Consider the following 18204-nt stretch of genomic DNA (forward strand, 5'->3'; position numbering starts at 1 on the left):
GGCCTCCAGTCTCCAGTCTGATACCACGCCTGAGTGAGAGGAAATGAATGGACAGGGGTTTATGCATCTTACATGAAAACAGATTGCTTTCATAGTAGTGCATCAGTCTCCCCTCAGTCTCCTCGAGTCTCCCATTCCCATCAGTCTCCCCTCAGTCTCCTTGAGTCTCCCATTCCCATCAGTCTCCCCTCAGTCTCCCCGAGTCTCCCATTCCCCTCAGTCTCCCCGAGTCTCCCATTCCCATCAGTCTCCCCGAGTCTCCCATTCCTATCAGTCTCCCCTCAGTCTCCTCGAGTCTCCCATTCCCATCAGTCTCCCCTCAGTCTCCCATTCCCATCAGTCTCCTCTCAGTCTCCCCTCAGTCTCCCTGAGTCTCCCATTCCCATCAGTCTCCCCTCAGTCTCCCATTCCCATCAGTCTCCCCTCAGTCTCCCATTCCCCTCAAGTCTCCTCGAGTCTCCCATTCCCATCAGTTTCCCCTCAGTCTCCCTGAGTCTCCCATTCCCATCAGTCTCCCCTCAGTCTCCCCGAGTCTCCCATTCCCATCAGTCTCCCCGAGTCTCCCATTCCCATCAGTCTCCCCTCAGTCTCCCCGAGTCTCCCATTCCCATCAGTCTCCCCTCAGTCTCCCCGAGTCTCCCATTCCCCTCAGTCTCCCCGAGTCTCCCATTCCCATCAGTCTCCCCGAGTCTCCCATTCCTATCAGTCTCCCCTCAGTCTCCTCGAGTCTCCCATTCCCATCAGTCTCCCCTCAGTCTCCCATTCCCATCAGTCTCCTCTCAGTCTCCCCTCAGTCTCCCTGAGTCTCCCATTCCCATCAGTCTCCCCTCAGTCTCCCATTCCCATCAGTCTCCCCTCAGTCTCCCTGAGTCTCCCATTCCCATCAGTCTCCCCTCAGTCTCCCATTCCCCTCAAGTCTCCTCGAGTCTCCCATTCCCATCAGTCTCCCCTCAGTCTCCCTGAGTCTCCCATTCCCATCAGTCTCCCCTCAGTCTCCCCGAGTCTCCCATTCCCATCAGTCTCCCCTCAGTCTCCCCGAGTCTCCCATTCCCATCAGTCTCCTCTTAGTCTCCCCGAGTCTCCCATTCCCATCAGTCTCCCCTCAGTCTCCCATTCCCATCAGTCTCCCCTCAGTCTCCCTGAGTCTCCCATTCCCATCAGTCTCCCCTCAGTCTCCCATTCCCATCAGTCTCCCCTCAGTCTCCCTGAGTCTCCCATTCCCATCAGTCTCCCCTTAGTCTCCCCTCGTTCTCCCCGAGTCTCCCATTCCCATCAGTCTCCCCTCAGTCTCCCCTTCCCTCAGCCACCACGCCTTCCCTTTGCCCTGCCCCCTTTGGGGCTCCCAGCTGACTGCAGCCGTAACGAGCCAAGGGGCCACAGATCCCGACTGGCCAGATGGTGGAGCAGGGCTGTGTGTGTGTGTGGTTATCCTTGTGGGCTGTCCTCCTTGCTGACCGTCTGTCTGCTGGAACTGATTGGCTGTGACCAGCTGGTGCTGGTTTGGCCTGTGGACGGCATCTGTGTCTGTCTCTGGGTGTGGACATGTGGGGCCCACAGCGTGACGCGAAGGTGGAGACGGATGGAGTAATGTGGATGCGTGGGTAGGTGGGTAGATAGGAACAGGAAGGAAGGGGAAGAGAGATGAAGATAAAGACAGCAGCTGCTCTGATGCGCCATGATTATAAACCAGCAGCAGAGGAAGTTGTCATACCACCACATATTTCAGTTTCACTGTCCGCCATGTCAGCCTTTTAAGTGTGTTAAGTTTGCAGGTATGTGACTCCTTAAGAATGATCTTAACAATTGTATTTGCAGGTGTTTTCAGTGTACTTTCTTCATTGATAAATTGGCCTAACTATACTTGACTATACATGAGTCCTTGGTGTGAGAGAGAAATGTTCAGAGAAAAACTTTGCCTAACCACTTAAGCCTATTTGCAATGCCAAGTTGTTTTTTGCCGTACATCATTGAGGTGCATGTGGTGTGTGTGCTCAAAGAGTCCTGGATCCCCTGTCTTACCTGCCCTATCCAATCAAAGCAGCCTGACTTGAACATAGCCCGATAGCCCGCGTGTGTACCTGGGAGGAGAGCATGTGTCAGAACCGTGCCAAGCGCACTACAGTGCTGACCTAGTTATGCGTGCTCCTCACTTTCTCTCTCACCTCCTCCCAGGGGCAGGCTGTGCTCCTCAGCCTGGGAAGCAGACCTCCATATAGCAGCTCCTCTCCCATATCTACTCCCGCCCCCTGCTTGCCGGGGTCAGATTTTGTAACCTTAGTCGTGGATCCTGGAAACTCCTCTGATTGGATTGTGCTCTCACCTCTTATATGCTGTTTGTAAGTAAATATCCAGTATATCTAGTGGACTGTATATTACTGAACAAACTGTGTTATAAATTCTGTAATGTATATGATAAAACTTGTTTCCTTATGAAATGAGCTATGAAGACATAACCTAGGAGTCTTGTGATGATGATGAAGATGGTGGTGGAGGTAATTGCCATGAGCTCACCAGATCTGAGCTACGAGTGGAGCATGGTTCTTGTTAACAGCTCTGTTCCACATTCTGAGGTTTCCATTATGATGTATGCTGGCCATGTAAGGTCAGTGTGTGTGTGTGTGTGTGTGTGTGTGGGTGTGTGGGTGTTGGTGTGGGTGTGGGTGTTGTGTCTAAATTCACCACATGTGGAGAAGAGCTATCAGTGTAGTCTGCAATGCATGCAGTCATCTGATTAAGAACCACTGGCCTCTTTCAGAAAATGCAGGACCACTCATGAGACATAGTCCAGAAGTGTTCTCAGCATTCCAAGTAATAACAAACACAACAGTATGTGTATACTACCATGCACATACAAGTCTCATATAAAGAGCTTTCCCTGCTCCAGCTGCTTTAATACACAAACATGTTTCTAATGCTGTGTCTGTGATCTAGACTGATCTAGAATGGGTGCACAGGACCTCACAGCCTTGAGTTTTCGAACAGCAGCCTCTGTGCATATTCTGAAATTCTGAACAGATTCTAGTCCACTTTCCGCACCTAATCCTACAGCTGGCCTCAAACCAACTAAGGGCTGAACAGATTTGATTGTGTAAGTATGTATTTGATGGGCATCATAATAAGGAATGCTGACTTTGATGTTTGAGCTGCTTGTAGGTTTGTGATGATGCATCGGATACTGGCGTCTTAGAGTTCAGGAGTGCCCCAAATAGCCATTGGTGTTGCGGAACGTCTAAGGAGTTCTTTAGGAGACAATGAGTAGAACTCCATGACTGTGAACTGTTACATGGTGGCGGTGCCAGTTAATTCATAAGACTGGTGTTATCATGTGCTATGGCATATTATATAACGCACTGAATTAAGCTGCGAGGCCGTGACTGCATGCAAACCCATACACCTTATCTATCCCTGGAGAATTTGCTCTCTTGTCTCCATGGCCACACAATGCAACAACAAAATAAGATGATGAATTCAGGGGCTTGCAAAACAAAGATCATAACACTTATAGGGTTTCTGTGTTTTTTTTCATTTGTCAGAAATTTATTCTAGAAAAAGTATTTGCTTCCAGAGGCAAATTTTCCCCAAATGAAGATTTCCATGGCAACATGGTTTTAGGAGCATTATCTAGGACATATCTCACTGATTTCCCAGTGGGACATACATTTAAAAATATGTGTATCTGTCATTAGTTTTCCCTTGACCCTCATTAACTAATGTACAGTGAAAACGAATAACCCCTTGATGATGAAGTACTGGTAATGGACAGAGATGTAGCCTACAAAGCTCAGCCTGGTCAGCCCTCTCTGCTTCAACAGGAGCCCCACCCGTCTTCCAGAATTTGCAGGTGCTGTGAGGGCTGATTTGCACTGGAAAGGGTTTCTAAATTCCTCTTTGTTTTGAAAGGCGTGCCTGAAATACCTCAGCTGAAAGAAGTGGAGACTGTGCACTCGCTCACTCTCTCTTGTACACATTCTCTCTCTCTCTCTCTCTCTCTCTCTCTGTTTATCAGTACTTGTCATGGTCATTTTCCATTTCTCTTTTCCTGCTTTAAGATTCTTTGTGTCGGTCTCCTACGGTTGGATCTATGTCTATGACTTTCTGCTGGGTGTATATATGACATGCCTCTTCCATTGACACAGGTAGAAAGATGCAGTACTAAGAGTTTGTCTGTGCTACAGACGTGCTCTTTGACTGAGCTGTCTTGTCTCTCTGGCCTCTCTGCCACACGGACAGAACCTGACCGTTTGGTTTAGTTCAGCTGTGGGATCTGTTCTTCCACTGTTTCTGCTCTTTGCAGACTGTCAGCGCATGACGATAAAAGCCCATGTTGTGGACAATCTGGACCTTGTGTCTTAATTGAATCTTCCCAGTTATGGGGGTGAAAAGGGTTTTGTGTGATGGTTATTTTCATTCGAGTCCAGTAATGCATAACAATGGTGAAATTAAGCTTTTCCTAGACCTTTGTCTGCAACAAGCAATTTTTCCACACATTCCCAAGAGAGAAGGCAAGTTGTGTAATAAAACTGGAGAGAGCATAAATGTATCAACTGAACACCCAACACAAATTGAGGCAGTTCTATTGATAACAAGAATTCATTTTTGGAATGAGTTGTAAAAATGATTTGGTTGATTAAAATCACAGTTTTAGTTTTGGGCCATGAGACATTCTGCATGTGCACTGTACGTGAAAAGCCCTTTACTGTGATAGCTGAGCAGGACTTGAGGCTCGATATTACAAAAAAAAATTATTATGGCTGTGCTACTGATAATTATCAACATAACATTAGGTTACAGTAGCAACATTGTGCTGTCACCTTAGTTACACCTTAGTATGAATGTTATATATATATATATATATATATATATATATATATATATGAATGTTATATGAATATATATGAATGTTATGTCCTACTCATGGTGAACCTTGCCATCTTGCCACACGTGCGTGTGTCCTCTTTGTTCTCTCAGTGTAAATGTGACCCAGCACCGTATCCGCGTGCGCTGCTTCTCGTCCAGCGCGCTTCCCTCCACATGAACGGCGAAAACTGCCATTTATGTGTGACGAATGAACCATCGTTTCCATAAACGTATATGGTAAAACACGAGCGAAACATAAAAACACGTACGCGTCTCTACGCGTGCTGTCCGCCCCCCCCCCCCCCCCCCCCCCCCCCACACACACACACACACACACACACAGAGAGACACGCGCAGGGCGCTTGGTTCCAGGGCGGAGAGAAGAAGGGGAGGGAGACGTCTCAGTTTCCGTCGAGCAGTGCCTGCATAATGAAGGGAGGAGGGGAGGAGGGGAGGAGGTGGGGGGCGAGAGATTCCCCTCCAGTCCGATCGCATTCTGCGCTCCACAGAAGCACGGGTCGGTCGGTCGGCGGCTCGCTAGAACTGCGAGAGACCGCAGCCGCAAGGCAAGCACGAATCCGCGAGGTTTTAGGACAGCAAGGAGGAGGAAGAGGAGCTTTTAGGAGACGGTGCCGGTCGGCCGAGTTTGGCGTTGGCCTGAACGTGCACGGGGAGAGAGAGAGAGAGAGTGAGAGAGAGAGAGAGAGAGAGAGAGAGAGAGAGAGAGAGAGAGAGAGAACACGGACGTGGCTCTGTCGTCGCCCGCTGCTCCAGGGAGGACCGGATGTAAGGGCGCAGGAGTGCTTTCCAGACCTGTGTCGAGACTGGATGCGTTTGCCTTCACAATGCGAAGCGAACCTGTTCTGTTCGCCTCGAGGGGTGAGTATCGGCCGGCGTCAAACCCTCGAGTGGATTAAAGTGAATCCAGTTATATAGCAAAGGCCAGGGTTCCCTATAATGCGCCAGCGAAACTTCAAGCACTTGCAGCATATGGTTCTAGTTTGACTAAGGGCGCTGGGTAGCACATATATTGCTTCAGAGTAATCTTTTCCTTGATTCAGATACCTACAGATGTGTGTTTTTACCCCAGTAATGAAATTGTGAGGTTTTTCTAAGGGTTTCAGAAAAAAAATATGTGAAACCCTTCTCTCTCTCTCACACACACACACACACACACACACACACACACACACACACACACACACACACACACACACACACACACACGCACGTCAACTGCCTTCCATTAGGGCACACTTAAAGAAGCTAAGCGTTGGCTACAGGATGTAGCTGATTGGTGGATCGGCTGGCAGCTGATGGCTAGACTGTCTGGCATCTGATAGGTGGATTGGCTGGCAGCTGCAGGGTGTACCCCCTTTGTGTGTGATGGCCCAGTGGTTGGTTGTATATGACGCACTGGCATTGGGCATGGGGGCTTTTGGGATTGAAGTGATAGCAGGTACCTGGTTTGCAGTCCTCAGAGGTCAGGCATCACTCACAGGCTGAATGTTAATGTCTTGTATTTGTTGAAATAATAAAAAAGGGTGCCATATTTGGAACTGGTCGATTAGGCTACTGGTTTGAATTTTTACCGTGCCAATAATGCAAATGCCTCAGCTTAAAGCTCCAGCTAGAGCCATTTTATTATGTGATGTAGAAATAAGATATATTTATTGTTATTGGGGCGTTTTCTCATAAAGATAAAACTACAGAAGTTTCCTGGACTGTATTGAGCTCTTGTTCGGCAGTAAATATGGTTAATGTGTTTATTGGTGTTTAAATGTCAGCTTTCTGCATATTCAGCGCAGTTGGATATGGTGTTACTTGGCACTCCATTATAACTGTGTGTGTGTGATGTGGTCACTGCTCCTTAAAGCCATTTGGCTTTGTTTTAGGGACTCCCCTTTTTGACAGAGTTCCCCCAGTGATGGCTTTTTAAGAGCTTTCCTATGCCAGAAAGATCCCGATAGACTCCCCCCTCACCCCCGCTTACACTCTCACCTTTGTGATGACGCCCGGCCCAAAAAGGAGGACAGGATAAAATCAAAAGAATGACAAAACAGACAATGTTTCATTTGCCTCCCACTTCCATCTCTGTCATTCACTCTGTCAGCTTTTTGGCTTTGGTACAGAATGCTTCATCTTTCTATGTCTGTTCTGCCCCCCCACTCCGTCTATCTCTTTCTCTCTCGTTCTCTGTCTGTCTCTCTCTTTCTGTGTGTGTCTCTCTCCTGCACTGCTGTAAACCTTTTGTTGGGCAGTAAGTATTTCTCAAGTTTGCTCTTCAGAGGAAAGTAATCAAGTAATATTGGCAGAACTACTCCAGTAGAAGCAGTAGTCTAAACTACATGCAGAAATCTGAACTATCAGCTATAGCTTTTGTCTGGCCAGAAAAAGCCTTGGGCTCATATACGTGTAATGGAGTGTACCGAAAGATGAGATTATTATTTATATATAGCATCTAATAACGTAATCCTTCATGAAGTCGGCAGGCAGTCCACTATGCATAAGTAGCAGTTAAAAAAATACATTCCCTGGAGATGAAAGGAAGTGATTCAATATTTTAAACATAATTTGCTGTTTTGGCTGATTGTTGATGCTTGTTGAAAGTAAATGTGTGTGTTTGTGTGTGTGCGTGCGTGTTGCTGGTGTAGGTGATCACCTGCCAAGCACTAGTCTTAATTATTCCTAACAGATTCAGATGTGGGGGATGTGTAGAAGGTAATGATGAGGGCCAATGTAGTTCAGCAAGCTTTAGTAGTGTCCAGTACCTAGTGCTGACTGAAGAAACCATGACAACGTCTTTTAATAACAATTACACTGTTGGACTTAATGCACACACACACACACACACACACACATACACAAACCGAGCGATTCTACCTAGTCCTTTTATTTTTGCATGAGTAGTGTGTGCGAGCTGGAGAGAGCAGCAGTGGTCAGATGGCTTCCCGAGGCACCATGAAGAAGAAGAATTCTTGGAGAAGAAGAATTCTCCAACCACGGTGCCCCCGCCCCTCGCTCAGTGAGGTTCACACATTGGTGCTCTGTAATCACACACACGTACATGCAGTAGCGGTCTAAGCAGGAGCCGCTGGGCAGATGCACACGTCCTGACATTCAAGCTCTGCTTTGATGATCAGCGGGGTGTTTGATGCGTCTCTGCAAATCTGGGCGTCACGGTAGTCCGTCATTAACGGAGGGATGGAACGCCTGCTGGAGATGTCTAACCCCTCTTTACTCTTACTGTCTCATTTATCTTCCATGCTCCCACGGAGATGTCGTTTCCTGCACACCCAAACGCTCTTCATCCCTCCGCCCCGTTTGTGTGCACACATGCACGCAGGCACCGATACACTCATGCAGGTGCTAGATGTGGCCATGAATGTGTCCTGTGTGTGTACAAACAGGATGTAGGATACAGTAAACTCTTTGGTCTGTATGACACTTTAGTAGCAGTTCATGAATAATGCAATATTGTTTCCATGTCAAGAAATTAGGTTGAAATGAATGTGTGTTTGTGGGGCGGGGCGGGGCGGGGTGGGGTGGGGTGGGGTGGGGGGGGGTCGGATGGTTACAAATGAGGTGAATGGCTGTATTTTCAGATGAGGGGTGTCATTGGACTGGAATGTACTGGTTTGTGGTGGCCAGGGGTAGCCATGGCGATGCCAGGCAGCACAGTATGCCAGTTCATGCTGCAATCCAGATTTCCAAAGTCGGTTCTCGGCAAAAAGAAAAAAGAGGGGGGAAAAAAGGATTGCCAGCACATTGCTCTGGTTTCTAAACCAGAGCAGAATTCAGAATCCAGAAAACCAGAATCTGGTTTTGGATTCTGAAATTCATCTTAAATCTACAGATGGATTGAGGAGTTATGCAACGTGTAATAAGCACATTTGAAACCATACCAACTTTGGAGGTTTCATGAAGAATGCATTATTATTATTTAATTTAGGAGGATAACGTGTGAATTACTGGCATATGTTGTAAATGAAGTGTATATTCCTCTTTCACACCACCCATTCATCCACCAAAGCTGTAACCTTTAGCAGACCAGTGGCATTCCTGTAAATAGCCGGGGGCTGAGTCCTTTGGGGGGTCCCGCATGTCTGAGGAAATTCGGAGACGGGCTGGGTCTCTTGTTTCCCTAACAGCCGTCACTCTGTCAAAGAGAGTCCCGAGCACGGTCCCGCCAGCGGACCGCAGTGTGGACAGAGAGACACGCTCGACGCGGCCACTCTGTGTCTCTGCCATTAGATAACTGAGGGGAATTTTACATTCGAAGCAGTATTTAAACTGAATGTAGCTAAATATAGGGAGGGCATGAGAGAAGCAGAAGGGAGTGAGGGAGGGGAGAGAGAGAGAGGTTGAGGGTGAAGTGGTACTCCTCCAGAAGAGAGAGATGGAATTGGTGGGGGGAAGTCTTATTCTCCAGAAGTCTGGCGTGGGTTGTTAAACAGGAAAAGATGTCTGATTACATATGCCCTGCACTGTAAATCAGTCCAGGACATATGGATCTGAACAGCTCATTACAGAGAACAGATCTGACTGAGCTAGGGTTGTTCTGACATTGCAGAGCCTGTGATCTACACACGCACGCACGAGTGCGCGCGCACACACACACACACACACACACACACACACCATCTCTGATGAGATGATAATGTGTGCTGATGAAGATTAGGGTGGTTGTTGACCTTCAACTGCCTGGGTGGTATTAAACTGTGGCCACACTCAACACATACGCACACATACACACACACAATCATTTTAACACATGCATACATCATGCACGACCACAGCAGATGCTGGCAGCCTCACAGTGGTGTTTTTACTGTGGAGATCCCCAGGGTTGCTGAACTTGGAAAGTAGAAACAGAAATCATGTGCCTGTCTATGTAGCAACACTTGGTGTTTAGTCTCTGGACTTAAAATCTCAAAGTGACTCTGGATTACATTTGGTTTGAAAAGTCATTCCTCTCCACATGTACAGGGGTGGATGGACAGATCAGTCAGCGTCCTTAGTATTCTCAGTCTTGTAGTATGTTAGGTGGGTAGGTTTATGTAAACAACGCTAACTGAAAGCCTTTCATCTGGTCACTATTACTCCAACGTCCTCCCCGCGCTACCCTCCAGCGCAAACTAGTCTCTGTGCTTTTGGACCCAGCACAGTTTGTCCACTACCACCCCTAAGCCACGCTGCCTGTTTTTGGAAGCACTGCAGACGATCTTTCGTCATTTGTTCATGTTGACCCAAAACTTTATGTTGGGGTAAGGGAGCGTGTGTGGGCAGGAGTGTGTGTGTAAGACAGAATCGGAGTGTTTGTGCAGGGATGCTTGTCTCTTTTTTTTTTCCTCTTTGTTTGCACCCAAGCATAGTTTGAAGGTGGTCCTAATTTCCGCGTTCCTCTTCTAGGCTGAGCCGTCCACTCGGATGGTTTTTAACATGTTTTCTTTTGTGTTGTTTGGCCACCAAAGCTGAAAGTTGTTCAGTTGTAAAGCTGTAAAATCTGTAGTCAAACCACAGGCTCACAATATGCGTACCCTCAAGGGGTCTAAACCCTTCACTCTGAAATGTGTGGCTGCATGTTCCTGTGCTTTGTCAGATTTGGGGGCATGCTGCGAGATATTGTTCAGCAGTTTTGTTAAGTTTCTAAGCTTCAATGTCTGTTATTTATAAGTTTAATGAAGGGCTTTTTTAAATGACATAATTATTAATGTTCATAGGTTTTACCAAAAATTGCAACATTTAGCACTGTTTTGCAACATTTAGCACCTTCTCTGTATTAAATTGTGTGGGCTGTGGAACACAGTCATCTTAAGTAATCAGTAATTGGCATGAATTTGCACTGGATAACCCAGATGCGTGGATATCTGGAATGCATCTGCCTAGGCCCAGTTCAAGTTCTCTGGCTTGAGTTTGCAAACTTGTCATCTTGATAAACAGGGTGAGGTGTTCTGAAGTCCTGATGCCAACTTTAGCAGCAGGGCGTCGGCAAGCCCCGTGTTAATTCACATGGCAGCTGATCCAGCTCCTCTTCTCTCTTGAGAGTTTCGCAGTCTTGCTGCAACACTTAAACGATCCTGACATTCCTTAAGCCATTCAGCGTCTGTGTTTCACCACTGTGACATACTCAATTTGCCATGTTACACATCATTTCATGGCACACCCTAATCTCCGAGCACAGTTCCCTGTGTTACGTCAAGTAACGGTCGCTATGGCGGCACCCTCCCGCCGCTAGCTCTCTGGGCCGTACGTAAAGCCTCAGCTATGCGCTTGCGCTGACCTGGCCTCGTAGCAGTGATCTTTTATGGAGCGCTGAATTTCAGGGCTGCAGTTCACTTTTGATGGGCTCTGCTATTCCTCAGGTACCTTGCCAACAGATGCCCATAATTTGTTGCCTGCAGGAGAGCTGCCAACATCTCCTAGTGAAATGTTCAGCAAAGCTTTGGCCTAGAGCAAGAGCTACAGCTACAATAAGAGCGTGTGATTGGATGGCAGCTTAGGGTGTCATTTTTTTTAGTATTGGATAAATATAGATTCATACCACCTATGGCTTCTGTATTGTGTGTTATTCTGTTATTTTCTGATCATGTTTGTTTTGTGTGTGTGTGTATGTGTGTGTGCTGTTTTCTGCAGCGATAGAGGAGCTGGTGTCAGAGCTCCGTATCTTTCTGGAGCTGTTGGACAGAGAGTACCTGAGTGCTGCAGTGAGAGAGAAGAAACTGCAGATCTCCAACATCCTACACAGAGTCCTGGCTGGTAAAGGTCAGAGCGAAGCCCTGGATCCACCTAACCGATCCCACTCCACACTGGCCTAACCGATCCCACTCCACACTGGCCTAACCGATCCCACTCCACACTGGCCTAACCGATCCCACTCCACACTGGCCTAACTGATCCACACTGGCCTAACCGATCCCACTCCACACTGGCCTAACTGATCCACACTGGCCTAACCGATCCCACTCCACACTGGCCTAACCAATCCCAGTCTGCCCTGTGCTCCTCACCTCACCCCCCAGCACAGGTATATCCTACACCATCAAACCTACACTGTGCCCTACCTCAACAGTGTTGGCAGCTCAATTTGATCCTATACTTCATGTTGTCAAAATTGCACTCCTAACCATAACCTGAACCCTAACCCTGCACTTATAACCTGTGTTTATCAAACACAGTTGTTAGTCGCACGCAAGTTTTGGTATTGATTTCCTGTATTTCTCATGTTTCATGGCATGTCATCAGACACCCAGTACACTTACGCTGCTAACAAATTTATTTGCTTGATAACTAGAGTGGATGAATATCAAGAACACAGAACAAAGGCTGTAAACGTTTAAAATACGTCTGTTTCAAAGTTGCTCAGGCTTCAGGGAAAGCTGCATATATCTTCAGCTTTTCTACATGTTGTACTAGTGGTTACATGTAGTTTATCCATGTTGTTTTCACATCTTGGGAATGCACATCTGTGCTCCAGCCAGCTCCAGACATGCCTCTCCCAGTTCCTTACCTGGCTGTGACCTCCTGGAGTTTCAGGTTGACACTTCATCATGAAATTCTTCCCCAAAACGTAGTGCCATCTCTGGCCAGTAGAATAACTATAATTAAAGTTCAGTTCAATTGTACTGAAGTTATATTTTTCTACCCTAAATAACTTAAGTATAATAATTTTGTGTGTGTGTGTGTGAGACATGATTAAATGACTCCCTTGTAGTTTGAAATTGCACATTTTGAGCTTTAAAGCATTAACTATCAACTTTCTGAGATTTTGTTGGTGGTGTCATTTCAGAAAATCATACCAGTCATCGAATTAAGTGTCTAGGTGGACTGACAGCATATCGACTGTGACAATATACATATTTAGTTTAAATTTAGTTTAAAAATGCTAACGTTTTCATCAGAAAAAAAACATGACTGTTATGTGTGAAAGATCCTTCCTTCTGTATGCTTTTTGGTTAATGTAGTTAAATGCCCCATTGCATTCTGGGTTTTGTGGTTTCAGAGCCATCATGTAAGGCGGAGTTTCAGAGCTCCCTCCCAGCACCTCCACAGATGCCCCTCCCAGAGATCCCACATCCATGGCTGGTAAGATGGCAGGTGCTCATAGATACACATCACATGACCCCACATGCCTGACTCTAAAGGGAAAGAAACTTTAGCAAAAAGCTTAGCTACAGGAAAAATATATCTGCACTATAATAGCTAAAATTCAGTGTAGTCGCTAGAATGCAGACTTCTGTGGCAAAATCCTCTTCGTAGAGTGGGCACATGAAGGTGAAGATCACTAAAAGAAGATAAAAGGAAATTGAGTTCATTTATTTTTTATGAAAAAACTCCAGATCTGCATTTATTTTCCACCCTGTTGGAGCCTAGATCTTTATCTCCACGTCTGTGATGGTTTCGACCAGGCCAGATGAGGGACCGTAACGTGAACATGCCGTGACTGTAACCCAGCACCATGACGCTGTCATCTGGGGGGCCATTTTATGGCCCCTGCAGAACAGCAGCAGGAAGTGTTCACACTTGTTTGTCCTCTCTGCCACATGAGCTCATAGTCATACATGAACCTCGTGTGGTCTAAACTGTCACACATGCAACTAAGTACTTGGTGTTTGTGTGTGAGTGTGTGAGAAAGCCACGGTAGGCCTTGTTTCAATATGACTATGACACAACACGTCTCCCATCTGGCAGTAGTCATATGGGCATCTTTGTCTGTAACTAACACGCACACAAAATATCCACTCCTCTGAACACGTTTCCTTTACATTATATCCAAAATACAATCCCTCCAATTGACAATCAACACTTGCACTAACAGTACTGTATGTAGTGAGAAGCATGCCGGCTTATCTTAGTCATCCGTGCCTGATGCCTGAGTGTGTCAGCTGCTATTTCTGTAAGGGGAAGGTGGGAGTAAGGGATCAAGTGGAGCAGAAGGGAAGCAGAGAAAAGATGGAGGAGAGTTTTCTTTCTTTCTTCCCCACATGGAAATAACCATTCATTACAGTCCAGGGTCTGATCTCTGTAAAAAAAAACCCTCCTAAGTCTGGACAGCCAGACAAGAAAGGCAAAAAAACGTCCTTTGCATTTTTATATGTTCATTTAAAATGTCCCGGTTTAACTTCTCTCTCTGTCTGTTTCTCTGTGTCTTCCTGCCTTCCAGTTTGGTGCTGTGTGAATGAGCTAAGTTTATAAACTCCCTGTCATCTGCCTGCCATTGCCAAGATAAAAGCTGCTGCTTCAGTTTCTGTGTATGTCTGTGTGTTTGTGTTTGACCAGAACGTTCTCTGGCCCTTAAGAGTGGAGTGGTCAAAGCCAGAGAGAGAGAGAGACAGAGAGAGAGAGAGAGAGAGAGAGAGTGTGTGGGTGGAGATGCAGGGGCATGGACAGGACAGCAGACGTCACACTACAAGGCAACAATCATGTCTGGTGTGTGTGTGTGTGTGTGTGTGTGTGTGTGTGTGTTGAAATGAACTCTCTGTGGCTGTGAGCTGCATGAAGGTTTGGCAACTTATGTAGTGCATACACTGTAATGACCCCAGGAGAGGAATGTTTGAGTTCCTGTCGATGTGCTGTTCGCTGAATCATTGCTCTTTACAAACTTTCTCTCTGCCTTCCACTTGTTTATGGGGGGATGATCTTTCTTGCCATTGTTCTGCAGTCACTCTTCAGATAGGGGAAAGCAAGGACCGCAGGATTGACTAGACAGATGGGACAGGCCGGACAGGCCGGACCAGCGGTCAGCGAGGTCCAGAAAGCAGCAGAGAGGGAACGCTGCAGAGTAACATATCTGATCTGTTCTTCTTCTTCTCAGTTAGCTGAAGCAACTTCAGCCCTTTTGTTGAAGATTCTGTGTTTTATTGAAACAGCAGCACACTTAACCCAACTGAACGGGTGAGAGAAAGTCAAACACGAACGACTGAGCCAAGAAGTGATTGCCATCTTTTACGTCTCTAAAATCACATGATATATGACTGTATATATCATGCATGTCTCTTACTGTAAGAGTCTACCTGCAAGTGTTTTGTGTGTGTGTGTGTGTGTGTGTGTGTGTGTGTGTGTGTGTGTGTGTGTGTGTGTGTGTGTGTCTGTCTGTGTGCATGCATACTTGTGTATGTATGCCCCACTAACCCATACCACACTTGAGTCATGCATCATTGACAGTCCCTGTTCTGAAGTGAAGGGTCTTATCTCACTTACTTTCATTCTCCTATTCACTCTTGTTTCTATCTCTAAATGTGTGTGTGTGTGTGTGTGTGTGTGTGTGTGTGTGTGTGTGTGTGAGAGAGTGTGTGAGATTGTGTAAAGGATTATGGAGCAGCTATAGCAGACCCTGCTGAGATGTTAATGACTTCCATCTGTGTTGACGCTGGCTTCTGCACCCCTCCCTACCCCAGATCTGCACTCACATACACACAAGAACAATGCACTCCAAATGAGACAAACACACACTAAGTATTTACCCAGAGCCCCGGAGAGCAGGTCTGTCTCAGAAGATCTCCTTTATTTCTCTGTCCCGTTCATCTCCCCTCATTCCCTCTGTTCACCTCTCCCGTGACTGTGCGACTGTAATGCTTTTGCGTTGAGACATGGAACGTAAGCAGCCAGAATGGACCAGCTGTTTCTCTCCAAACATCAGCTTGCAGGACTGTCTGCAGCTCACATGTGGCACCGCGCGTCCCGCTGTTTTTCTTCTCGTCCTGCATGTTGTATCTGAGCACATATCTGCGCGTGGCGTGTTGCCATGGGGACTGTGCCCGGCTCTGGCCCTCTCCTCCCCGTAAGGGAGGCTGAACCACAGGAATGCGATGACCTCATCCCTCATTGTGTCATGAACAAAAGGAGGAAAATGGATTATGATTCATGCCCGACGGTGCAGTTTGGCTGTCACCTTGGAGATGCCAGCGGCTTCTATATCCCAAAACCAGTGATTCTGGAACGCGTGGAGAACCTATTACACGCATGGACATATGCTTAATACACACACACGGACAAAAGATAAGAGCATGAGAACACGCAACATGAGCAATATTAGCATGTTGTGGCTACGTCCGTGCTGTTGTGTTTGTATATGTGTGAGTTTAGGTTCAATGTCAGTAGTGTGCAGGAAACCTGCAGGTCTAGACCGTATGATTGATTGCATGAGTGAGTGTGTTTTCCTGGCTTCACACACTAGAACAATCCCTGTACAATAGGTCTGGGCCAGATGCCTGAGCTTGTGTTAACACCTATGTATACACACACACACACATTCTGCTTGTTTGAGCTCCAAATGTGGGATATATTTTTGATGAAAATAGAACATGGGCAGAAGAAAGGGAATGATGAGAAGAACACAGAGATACCATGAAGAAGATGATAAAAATGAGAGTCAGGAGCTGGAAGAAGTGTGTGTGTGTGTGTGTGTGTGCGAGCGAGTGTGTGTGTGTGTGTGTGTGTGTCTAGGTGAATATGTGGGTGTTTTTGTCTGTGGACATGCATTACATTGAATTGCAGCACAAGCCAAAATCCTAAAGTGGAAATTTGCCTAAAATACTCCTGGCTCCTTGGGTCCGGAATGCCGCTACAGCAGGGTGCTGCCTTTCCCGGATTCTGGCCTGGAGTTCTCCATTCCCACCAGGCTTAAATGCCCTAGTGAAGCAAGGCCATAACTGGCAGCCTTCTGTTTCTACCTTGGTTTGTGGTTGGATGGGATGTCATGGTCCTACTGAGCTCAGTGTGGAACTGATAAAATGGGCTTTTTTCCGGGGTTGCAGGAACAGGCGGAACGTCGTCATTGAGCCTATTTGACAAGCAGGGCTTTGTCTGACCTTAGAAGTATTTTAGATTTCCTAGTTGGAAATGTCTTAGATTTTCTGTGGTGTGAAAATGCACTTGTTACCAGGCCCTGTTAAAGAAAGAGGCATTGAGGACATACAATCTTACCATTCTGTGACGAGCCACACCTCGTGAGAACGGAATTGGCCTGGTATGTGTCTTCATACTCTGCACTGTAAAACTCTGCTGTCACTAACGGCTCACGTGAGCTGAACTGAAGCGCATGAGCTTCTGCTGGTACCGCTGGTAGATAGGAGGTGGTGAAGAGTGAGTACTAGAGAGGCCAGCCAAGGACACATCTGGGCCAAGGTTGGGATGCACACTAGATGGGTCATTTTACCAGCTCTGTTCTCCGCTGTCTGTGAAGGCATCTGGCATTCATCAAGAGCTCATTTACCTCAGCCTCAACCTGACCCCAGTGCACCGGGCACTCAACACAGCAAACACACACACGCACACACACACCACACACACACACAAACTGGATTCTGATGTTTCAGCTGTGGGACTGATTTAAAGCGTTGTGTACAAACTGTTTGGGCAATGTAAACTAAATAAAAGAAGCGCAGGGTTAGTCATTAATGAATGACTTTGTCTGCAGTCATGTCTGCGGTCTGTAAAGCACTGAAGGCTACACCTGTCTGCACGACGGGGGCAGGATTGTGAGTCCAGGCGCTGTTTAGCCCTCCTGCTCCTGCTTCCGCACTCCCACCCACGCTGAACCTTATCTCTTCATTTCTGCTGTTATTTTACCTAATGCACTTTAGCAGGAAAACGAGCACTCTGGGTCTGTGTCTGGCAGCCAACAGCAACAGTTCCCAGCATACAGAGGCAGAGCGGAGCCGGAGAGAACCGCTTTCACCTGGGACATGGCCTGGGGCTCCCAGCGGGGGAGCGTGGGTTCCCTCTGCCAGCTCTCTTGCTGCTCCACCCTCCATTCTCCCACACATTTTACTTTGCGCTTCCTCTGAAGCTAGAGGCTGTGAACCTAAGAGTGTGTGTGTGTGTGTGTGTGTGTGTGTGTGTGTGTCCGTGTCTAAGCGAGTTGTAAAGTTTAATGATTTGCTGAGGAGGAGAGAGAATGCGGGGAAATGTGAGGTGTTTTTGGTGTCCAGCCACAGTACAAGTTGTAGTTACAGAGCAGAGAAAGTGAGCGTGGAACCACAGGCAGCTGTGAGACTGGTGGAAAGTTTGACACAAACTGAGGAAGGACAGATGCCGATGGATGGATGCATGCATGGATGGATGGATGCATGGATGGATGCATGCATGGATGGATGGATGCATGGATTAATGGACGGTTGGATGTATAGAGAGAGAGAGGATGAGCTGGTCATTTCCCGCTCTTATCAGCTGATAGCCGTCGGCACCATTACCATGGGTTAATGTGTAGTGCTTGACTGAAATACAAATGCTGATAAAACTGGGACATGAGTATAATAATTACAAATAATGAAGCCTCATTAAAAATGCTATTTTAAAATGGTAAAAAAAAAAAGTTTGGGTAAAAAGCATTGTGACATTACATAA

At 46.8% G+C, this 18204-nt stretch overlaps 1 protein-coding gene across 3 annotated transcripts in view; it reads left to right on the forward strand.

The window, feature by feature from the left end:
• The window catches only part of afap1 (actin filament associated protein 1), a 45175-nt gene that overhangs the window by 8213 nt on the left and 18758 nt on the right, over window positions 1–18204 (forward strand). For 2 of the 3 annotated variants that reach the window (XM_027021534.2, XM_027021536.2), the window contains exons 1-3: window positions 5354–5736; window positions 11494–11622; window positions 12860–12942. In XM_027021534.2, coding sequence (XP_026877335.2) covers window positions 5703–5736; window positions 11494–11622; window positions 12860–12942 — 246 coding nt within the window. In that variant the 5' untranslated portion in view covers window positions 5354–5702. Of the gene's footprint in view, window positions 1–5353; window positions 5737–11493; window positions 11623–12859; window positions 12943–18204 lie in introns of those variants that run through there. The other variant, XM_027021535.2, reaches the window with a different exon arrangement.

The sequence above is a fragment of the Electrophorus electricus genome, chromosome 14, assembly GCF_013358815.1.
Source record: "Electrophorus electricus isolate fEleEle1 chromosome 14, fEleEle1.pri, whole genome shotgun sequence".
NCBI classification, from domain to species: domain Eukaryota; kingdom Metazoa; phylum Chordata; class Actinopteri; order Gymnotiformes; family Gymnotidae; genus Electrophorus; species Electrophorus electricus.